A 9,203-nucleotide genomic window follows, 5' to 3' on the forward strand; every position below is an offset into this window, starting at 1 on the left:
GTGGATTTTGCTCCTTCCGGAATGCAAGCTGTTTGCCACTTGGCAACCAACTAACTCTCCGGTGTTTGTCAGAGCATGCCGAGAAAAAAGAGGGGGAATGTTCGTTCAGTGGTCTCATATCTGTTGGGATGACAATAGGGCAGGTACGTACATGCGTGTGTTCCACATCCACAGGCTTGGATCAGTTTTGTATAGGAAGGATTATAAAGAATTTAAATGGCACAAATGAGGCTCGTAGCCAAATGAACTCATAGCCAAATGAATCCAAATACACACACGCGCACACACACACACACACACGAATTGGTTTGTTTTCACACAAGACAAGATGAATGTGTAGCTGATGAAGAAATTGATGCTTGCATACAATATCTTAGCTTTCACAAATAATTAGTACACCATCGAAGCACCAACTTTCCACACAAAAGATTAAATGCACAAGTCAAAGTGCACACATAATCATTCAAAATATAGCCATCTCCTAACAAATCCTGTCTACAGGCAATGGACATGGTAAGGTCTCCTTCGGCGAGGGGAGGAGCGACCAAGCAACGGTAACTTCCACCGCAGTTTCACCAAGATGACAGATACCTTTAGTTGCGCTGCACTTTTGTGGTGTGAACAGGACATGACCGCCGGTGATTTCACCAGATGGTGCATATGCTTGAATCATAACTTTGAGCTTCCCTTCTAATTCTACAGAGACAACCTTTCTGGACAGCTCAAAACAACGGTGTTTCCCCATTGGCATTTTCCCACCTTTTGTGTCAAGCAGCACAATTTCTTCGGATTGCTCGCGAGGTAGCGAGAAGCACGCAACTCGGCCACCATGCGGAAAAGGCGCTGAGTCCCTTTCAACAATCCGAACACGCGAGATTGTGGCCTGAATGGACTGCTCAAGTTGCTGAAAGCATAATTCTATCCCACAATGCATGTCGCCGACGAGATATGTACCTAACCTTTCACCATTGTAGTGATAGACTTTGCTGATCAATATCCTGTCCTCGGACTTGGTTGCCCCCTTTAGTTTCAGCTCTATCTCAATGTCAACAGGGTTCATAGACACAATTGCACGACATGGGCCAGTTAAGTGTAGAAAGGGCTCCTGCAAGCATCATCAGTTGTCATGAACTAATCAACAGCGACAAAGATGTCCAGAAAAATAGTTGAATAACCATACATACCTGCAGATTGAGGATTTGACAGCCATTTCTTGGACGAAGGAAGATTGGGTTACGACTGCTGTCCACTGTGTCTCGGGCAGCAACCACACCGTACACCTTCAGGGGGCTCTCAAAGCCGTGTATTTCTGCAACCTTAATTGAGTAGATCTGCAAGGTGCTCCCAACGATGGCATTTCTTGGCATACGGCCTGGTGTGCAGTGAGTAAAGAGCATGGAACTCGCTAACGCTGCATGCCAATGAAGTGTTAGTTAGAAATTAAACAACTACAAACTGAGCATGAGGTCCCCTGTACCAGTTTGGTTACATACAAAGGAAAATCCCTCCCCTAATTATAGAACTAATGTTAAAGAATGAATGGAACTATGTTGCTTGCATAGTGAAAGTGCAATGGGAGCAAGTAGAATAAGGCTTAAGAAAGAATAATACTTAATATAATTTATAAATACTAATTAAACTTCTGTTGCCTATGTGGAAGGTACAGCTTTTAGTGAGTCTACAAATTCTGTGTAAGTATCGAGTACAATCTTCCCGGCATTTGTCCTATAGCATCCCCTTATTTAAGTACACTGATGCGTAGCTTTGCAATCTACAATGCTATTTTCAAGTTCTCTTGCCAACATTACTTTTCAGCTAGGAAAATACACATTTCAAAATCTTTGATTACTGCTACCAAATGTAAACTATTTACCTTCTCAAGTTTCAGCTATAGTTAGACAATGAAACAGGCGCTTTAAGCTATATAATTCATGAACAACAAGTAGACTCGGACCCACATGTTCAGAAAACAAGGCGTGGGCAACCATAGGGTTGTTTTTGTTTGTGCTTTTCTGTTCCTTTATAATAAAGAAAGTATCGCAATGTAACGGAATGGTGCATAATATACACTCAGATTGGTATAGTGGCCTTTGTTTATTTTCGTAAAACTAACTCTTAAATCGATTGAGAGCCTTCTCTTTTTCCTTCAAGTTCACAAATGAAGCAATCAACTCAATGTTTTTAACTGCTGTGCCAATGTTATTGCAGTTATGCAAAATTATATGCTGACATTCAGTTGCAATTCTACTTTATCCGCTCTGATGTATGCCTACATTGAGGATACAATGTGCTTTGATAGGTTGATATGGGGTTCAGCTGAATGATCTATATCTTTTGGGGTCCTATCACAGGATGGATATAAGGAAAGCACCCTGGTTCATGTAGTTTGTTTCCCTCTTCTTCTTCTTTTTTGTCCTTTTAGTCTTTGTATTAGTCACTCTCATACAACTTCACTGTCATCGTTTATCAAGTGTTTTTTAGTTTGTATGTACTGTTGCAGAGTACATCAGTCCACAAGGGCTGATGTCTTAGGAAATTCTGCTTTTTGTTTTTTTATAAATGTCATTCTGTATAGTCGTCTATCTTCCATTGCTCTTTGTTCCTGTTGGATGGTGGCTGCCTAGGAACTGATGACTGAATTTAGTCCCCTACTGTAATGTGTGAGGGTGCTGTAAAAGATGAACTAATAGTTGGATCTTCAGGAAGATCATGGTTTCACAGGTAATTTTCCATGAACATTTGCTAGACAAAACGTTCCTAAAGTTCGCAATAACGGGTTCCGGTGGCGGGCCGAGGAGTGTGTGTGTGGAGTGCCCCAGCAGGGCCTGTCCGCGTGTGGTTTTTGGAGGTCATGGATGATGAAGATGAACAAACACAGTGAAGGTCCAGTAATGTGGCGCCTGTTTTGATGTGATGCAGGAAACCTGTGCAGCTCAATCGAATTTTGCTACCTCAACAATAATTTGCACAACAAAATATGTCGTGTCCCTATAAACTTATTTCAGTCAACCCTCTTCAGACTTTTCTGTATGTACATGGATCTTTTTGCTACGTGTAAGACACTATGCGTGTCTTATTTCATTTATTGTAAGGCTAAATATGTAGAGTTTACAGTAGCCAATTTATTTGTTATAATGAATTTTGAAAGGTAGAAAAAATAATATACTCTCTATTAGATCGAGTCAATTGAATATAGATCAAGTACTTATATATATCTGCAATGCAAACATTCTCTAGTTATTTTGAAAGAAAACATTCTCTAGTTACTGAACGAAGGGTTCAGAGGTTATAGAGTGGATGCAATTAGGTTTGCTTGCATAGTGAAAAGTGCAGCTGGAGCAAGTAGAAAAACAAACTAACTGTAAAGACGATCAAGGTGAAAACCGAAAAGCATGTGTGTAAGTACTTCCTCCGTAAACTAATATAAAAGCGTTTAGAATACTAAAATAGTGATCTAAACGCTCTTATATTAGTTTACAGAGGGAGTAGTTGTTTACTTACTCATGTCCTCGAAACTCCTCGCAGGGCGCCATAACGACTCCCAGCAGCTACGGTAGGCTTGCAATCCCTCGACCACCATCCCGGCTGCTATTGATTCGGATTTTGCTTCTTCATCCTTGCTCAACTCCTCCTCATCAACCTTCAGCTCCATCGATCCCAGTTTGCAACCAAGATCATCCCTGCTGATCTCCTCCTCCTCAGTCTTCACCTCCATCGATCTCAGTTTGATGTCAAGCTCCGGTTCCAGTCTCCGAAGCATATCGATACTTGCAGAGATTGACTGCACTTTGGAGAGAAGGGCGAGATCGTGCTCGTATCTTGGGAAGTTTTCCCACAGATCACGGATCTCCTCGGAGCACGAATCTAATGCGCAAACGAGCTTCTCTTCCTGCTCCACTTTCTTTTCTTTTTCTCGAAGTGCAAATTCCACCACCATCGAACTCGATATCTCTCCGGCGAGAGTGTCGACCAGCTTGCCCAGATCTTCGATTCCCTCGCTCTTCTCGGTCTGCATCGGCGCGTCTATGCTCGACTGTGGATGCTGATGCATGATCCACGCCTGAAACTCCCGCAGCGCCTGGATCCGCTGGCCTTGGTCGTCGATATTCCTCAACCGACTCGATATCTGATTCTTTACCCTGGTTTTCAACGCCTCTGCGAGGAGCAACTTCAGCGTTTCTGAGGAGATGCCCGTGCGTTTCCCGGATCCGACCCCCTTCCGCTTCCCGGATCCGATCCCGATCAGCTCGCCGGATCCGTCGCCGCTTCTTACCGGCTCCATCGCACAAGGGCAACGTGCACACTTCTTTCTCTTGGATCTTTATCCTGGAGCAACCTCGACTTTGCAGCGGAGGGCCGCAATCTTGTGGCCGTCTTTCCTATCCGCCTCACGGTTGATTCCTAGTCGAAGTTGAACATCCCCACGATCAGCTCTCCGGGTCCGGATAGGAGCCCTTTGGCAGGAGCAACTTCAGCTTTCCTGAGGGAGATGCCATTGCGCTTCCCTGATCCGATCCCCATGACACCCACGAATCCTATCGGCTCCAGCTCGGATCAGTTGCCAGTTCTTAGTGGATCCATCACACAAGGGCGGCGACCACTCATCTTTCTCTTCACCGCCGCTGCGCTCTTTTTCTTCGGCAGCTAGGGATTTTTTTCTGGGGACCCTTGGGGTCGATCCGCCAAGGGGTCGATCCTGGCCCATTGTGTATGAAAAAAATGGGCTAGGCCCATATAGCAGTTTTTCCACAAAAAAATGCCATTAACAAAAAAATGTGAAAAAACTCGTACAAGAAAAATATACTTCCTCCGTAAACTAATATAAGTTAGAGCGTTTAGATCACTAAAGTAGTGATCTAAACGCTCTTATATTTCTTTCAAGAGGGAGTAGTTTACAACTGTCATGCTCTATTTTATAAAAAAAATACCATGCAATACTTTACAAAATTAATTTTTAGATAAATCCAATAAATTGGCCATTGCCTGAATAAGTTTTTTTGTAAAAAAAATGTCCCTCCTCTTAATAATAAAAATTCAATTCTATCTTAGTAATAATAATAATAATATTTTCCATTTTATTAATTATTAAAAATGCATGCTATTAATAATAACATTAATAATAAATTGCCACATGAGAATGTAAAAAAAAACAATTCAAAAATTTCCATGAATAAGTTTCATGTTTTGGAAGACAAAAAATGCCATGGTTAAAAAAAAGTCAGGCTACCCATAATAAAAAAATTGCACATGGAAAGTTTAGAAAAAAAACCTCTTTCAAAACAGATTTTTTTTCTTTTAAAAATGAAAAAAAACTTATTTTTGGAAAAAAATAGTTCAAATGAATAATCAAATTTAAAACAAAAATTATCTTTCAGAAAATCAAATTTTCATAGTTTAAGCGCAGGTGTTAACAACCCTCAACTTTAGTCAAGGGGTAAGTGCCCCTGCCTCATACGCAGGAGGTCGCGAGTTCGAACCCATGCTCGCGCACCTTGGTCCTGCACTTTCTGGAGGAAACAAAAAAGAAAATTTTCGCTAGGAACCGAGAAACAGCGAACAGCTCCAGTTGATCAGTCTTGCGCCAAGATACGTGCAATGGTGGGGAAGGCGTTCGCTGGAATGGACCTCCTTGCGACCTTTCGCCAGTTATCACATCCGGGTTTTTTAGCTAGAGTTAGGGATTCTATGGTACTTCCTTTGTTTTTTGTGTCCGCATATAAAATTTGTGTGAAGTCAAACTTCATAAAGTATGACGATCTTTATATAGGAAATAATATCAACATTGACAATATAGCATTCTAGATGTTGATATTTTTAACTATAAATTTGGTCAAAGTTTGTGTAGTTTGACTTCAAACAAATCTTCATACATGAAGTAAAAAAGAAACTAGGGACTACAAGCAAATGAGAGGACGGGTGTTTATTTAACCAATAACTCTCAATTTCATTATTTTATAGGAACCCATAATTCTAGAAGATCGACCACTTGTTGGATGGAGCGCGGGACAACTGTCCGATCTCTCCCCAGTGAGCCTTGAGGTGCGGCAGCCTTTGCAGCAATGCACGTGTTGTGCTCGGCGCTTTGCAACACGAGCTCTCTTGCACTCCCTGTCAAACCCAACCCCCCCAGCGACAGCACCGGCACTTGTAAACGTCATGCATAGATCCAACCCAAGCACCAGCGACGAGTCGCGTTCGGCGGCAGCACGGGAACCTTGCAGCACGCCATGGATCCGCCCAAGTGGCCTGTTTAGATGACTGGATTACCACTAGAAAATTTGTCTAACACAACTGAATTACGTGTGTAGCATGACTGATTAACAACAAGCACGTCAAGGTGGCCGATGTTAGAAGAAATCCGAGACATGCCGTTATCATCCGAGGACCATGCAATCACACGAGCACGACACCGAGATTTGTTAACGAGGTTCACCGACATCTCCGGGGCCTGACTACGGGCGATCCTCCCCATGACACCACTACAATACCGCACCCGGTCACCCTGGACGCCGGCACATGCCGCCGTTTTCCCCTGCGTTCCTGTGCTATCATGTTGGCATAGGTTATATCGTGTGTCTACCCCGCTATATATGAGAGGCCTAAGATACAAGTGTCCTACTTGGATCTGACTCCATATCCTATCTAAACACAATACAACTACAAGTCGAACTGTAACCTACCTTGTAGACAATATTCGACACAACTCTAACAGCCGAGGAATGTAATTATTCATGATACAATAGAGTAGAATAACAAGGGTCTTGTGAGAGTTATTTCAACTGGAACACAATGGCAGAGACAAATCAGCATCAATTCTAGCAACATTAATAGGCAGAAATAACAAACAGACAACTCCAACAGACAATAAAGCAGTTAAGATATAACAATCGTATGTGCATAAGCAGGGCAGTTATTTGTCTCCAGAAAAACGTACTAGTTGCAGACCAGAGGTTCAGATAACATAACACAGATCATACCAAAGACTAGACATATCCATTCATTTCTCTGAACATAACATAATACAGATCCTACCAAAGACTAAGCATAAACAGACCAGTCCATTTCTTTCAACAGAGAGGGGTGTAGAGGTGGGCACATCCCAAATGGGTCCACATGGCCACTTGCCTGGATAGTCACATCATCGTCAACCATTAGAGACCAAGCCACTGTAACCTCGACCTCCATGTCCCCAAGGACAATTCTCTCTTTACTGAAATTGCACTTCTTGGGTGTAAAATGAACATCACCGCATATGTCACCACATGGTGAGTAGGCCTTGATACAGACAATCAATTCTCCTCTTAATTCAGCAGAAACAACATTTCTCTGCAGATCAATATAACCATGCTCATCTATAAACCTTCTCCCATCAACTGAATCAAGCAACACAATTTGCCTAGATGAGGGCCAATTGACTTCATGTACACCACGAGGCAGCGAGGAGCAGACAACTCGGCCGCCATGTGGAAAAGGCGGTGATCCTTGTTCAACGACATGAACATCCAAGATAGTTGCCTGGACTGACCCCTTAAATCGCTCAACGCAAAGCTCCATCTTGCAAAAGTGGTTGCTTACATTCAGGGTAGAAAACCGATCACCAGCATTCGCATCATGAGACAATATATCACTGATGAATACTCTATCTTCAGACTCTGCTCTGCCCTTTAATTTTAGTTGGATTTCAAAAGAAACGGGGTCTTCACACAAAATCGCACGAGCTGGGCCAGTCAAGCGCAAAAAGGGATCCTACAACCATTATCATTTGTCACTTACTGATCAACGAAGCAACAACAAGAAGAACAAACATTATACCATGCATACCTGTTGGGTGATGCACTGCCACTCATCCCTTGGACAAAGGAACAGAGGGTTTCGGCAGCTGTCCACGGTGTCTCGGGCGGCAATAATTCCATAAACCACCAATGGCCACTCGAGATCAGTAATTTCTGTAATCTTGATTGAGTAGATTTGCAAGCTCAGCTGGTTAACAGCGTACCATGGCATGCGTCCAGGTGTGCAGCTTGTAAAGAGCATGGAAGTCAGTGATGCTGCATGAAGCCAAGTCAAGTGCGTTAGGAATCTAACGCAGACTGAAAAGGTAAACATCTGATTTCATTATTTATATCAATGTAATTAACATGTAGCCATAGGCACTTGACATGAAGAAAAGACTAATCCGCCAAATCCAATACTAATAGACATAGAGTTGAGTGCAGAGTTGGTACTACTACACAAGTAGTAACACATGCAGCGAGAGCAAGAAAAGAAGATGTACTCACTCAATTCCTCAAACTTGTTGGGGTTGATCAATTCCCACATGCTACGGTGGGCTGGAGTCCGATTCATGCTTGGAAGGTCTCAGCATCAATTTCAGGTCATGATCGAGGCCTGGGTTCGACCTCCGGAGACCATCGATGCGTGCGGAGATAGACTGTAGCTGGGAGAGCGCGCGCAGGCAGCGCTCAGACTTGAGCCAGGATCTCACTGCATCCCTTTCGTTGGTCGATGAAGATTGCAGCAATTTCTGCATCTCGTCTTGGAGATGATCCATGCGCGACTCGTCAAGCGATTTTCGGGGCATCCCAGACACCTCCTCCTCCTCCTCTTCGGCGTGGCGGCCGATCATCTCCGCTTTAGTTTTGTTGGTTTTTGAACGCCAGAACAAATCCACCCGGAGCAACCCGTACGTGCAAGCTATAGCCTAGCCTCAACAAGCCAAGCACACAAGCTAGCAGGTGGATTGATTAGCGATACCACGTTGGCCTGGGCTTTGCTTTAACTTGCGATCGGCTCTGTCGGTGGAACGTACTAGCGCCAACAGGATCGATACTAAGCTAGGCCTAACACAAACCGACTAGGTATAGGTATCCTACATGGATACGCATACACACACGGAAAAAAAATCATATACGACCTGGACGCACGCTAACGATCTGTAGACCTATTCCATCAAAAGACACGTGGCAGTGTGAATCTTAAAGCATCCGTATAACTTCTTCTCAACTTATCCACAATCCTTTGCCTAATCTCGATTCTTCCTTCCCCGCGAGGCAAGACGGCGGTGGCCGGCCAACCAACTCCAGAACCGACGGCGGCGACATTGGCCCTGATCTCATAGCGGATGCGCTGCTCTAGTTCCTTCGTCTTTGGTCGCGAGTTACAGTGATGCAAATTACAGAGGGTGTGGATGATGTGGTTGGGTG

General features: G+C 43.5%; 2 protein-coding genes across 2 annotated transcripts; both read right to left on the reverse strand.

Moving 5' to 3' along the window:
* Nucleotides 1-359: 359 nt before the first annotated feature.
* On the reverse strand, nt 360-4,752 carry LOC123186291 (uncharacterized). The gene is made up of 3 exons (XM_044598074.1): nt 3,502-4,752; nt 1,185-1,411; nt 360-1,105 (listed from the first exon to the last, which is right to left on the reverse strand). The coding sequence occupies exons 1-3, from the start codon at nt 4,280-4,282 to the stop codon at nt 482-484; spliced, it is 1,632 nt and encodes a 543-aa protein (XP_044454009.1). The 5' UTR covers nt 4,283-4,752; the 3' UTR covers nt 360-481.
* Nucleotides 4,753-6,860: 2,108 nt separating this feature from the next.
* Nucleotides 6,861-8,799, reverse strand: LOC123186292 (uncharacterized). The gene is made up of 3 exons (XM_044598075.1): nt 8,280-8,799; nt 7,822-8,048; nt 6,861-7,746 (listed from the first exon to the last, which is right to left on the reverse strand). Exons 1-3 carry the CDS (start codon nt 8,344-8,346, stop codon nt 7,039-7,041), a joined length of 1,002 nt encoding a protein of 333 aa, XP_044454010.1. The 5' UTR covers nt 8,347-8,799; the 3' UTR covers nt 6,861-7,038.
* Between the last annotated feature and the right edge of the window lie 404 nt (nt 8,800-9,203).

This window comes from Triticum aestivum, chromosome 2A, assembly GCF_018294505.1.
Source record: "Triticum aestivum cultivar Chinese Spring chromosome 2A, IWGSC CS RefSeq v2.1, whole genome shotgun sequence".
NCBI lineage: Eukaryota > Viridiplantae > Streptophyta > Magnoliopsida > Poales > Poaceae > Triticum > Triticum aestivum.

Excerpts from the sequence above, each read along its gene's own strand:
- LOC123186292 (XM_044598075.1), bottom strand. The coding sequence starts at position 8,346 with ATGAATCGGACTCCAGCCCACCGTAGCATGTGGGAATTGATCAACCCC. Across the intron at positions 8,049-8,279 it reads CAACAAGTTTGAGGAATTGA|CATCACTGACTTCCATGCTC; the intron begins GTGAGTACATCT and ends GGCTTCATGCAG. Across the intron at positions 7,747-7,821 it reads GGCAGTGCATCACCCAACAG|GATCCCTTTTTGCGCTTGAC; the intron begins GTATGCATGGTA and ends TAATGGTTGTAG.
- LOC123186291 (XM_044598074.1), bottom strand. The coding sequence starts at position 4,282 with ATGGAGCCGGTAAGAAGCGGCGACGGATCCGGCGAGCTGATCGGGATC. Across the intron at positions 1,412-3,501 it reads GAGGAGTTTCGAGGACATGA|CGTTAGCGAGTTCCATGCTC; the intron begins GTAAGTAAACAA and ends ATTGGCATGCAG. Across the intron at positions 1,106-1,184 it reads GTCAAATCCTCAATCTGCAG|GAGCCCTTTCTACACTTAAC; the intron begins GTATGTATGGTT and ends TGATGCTTGCAG.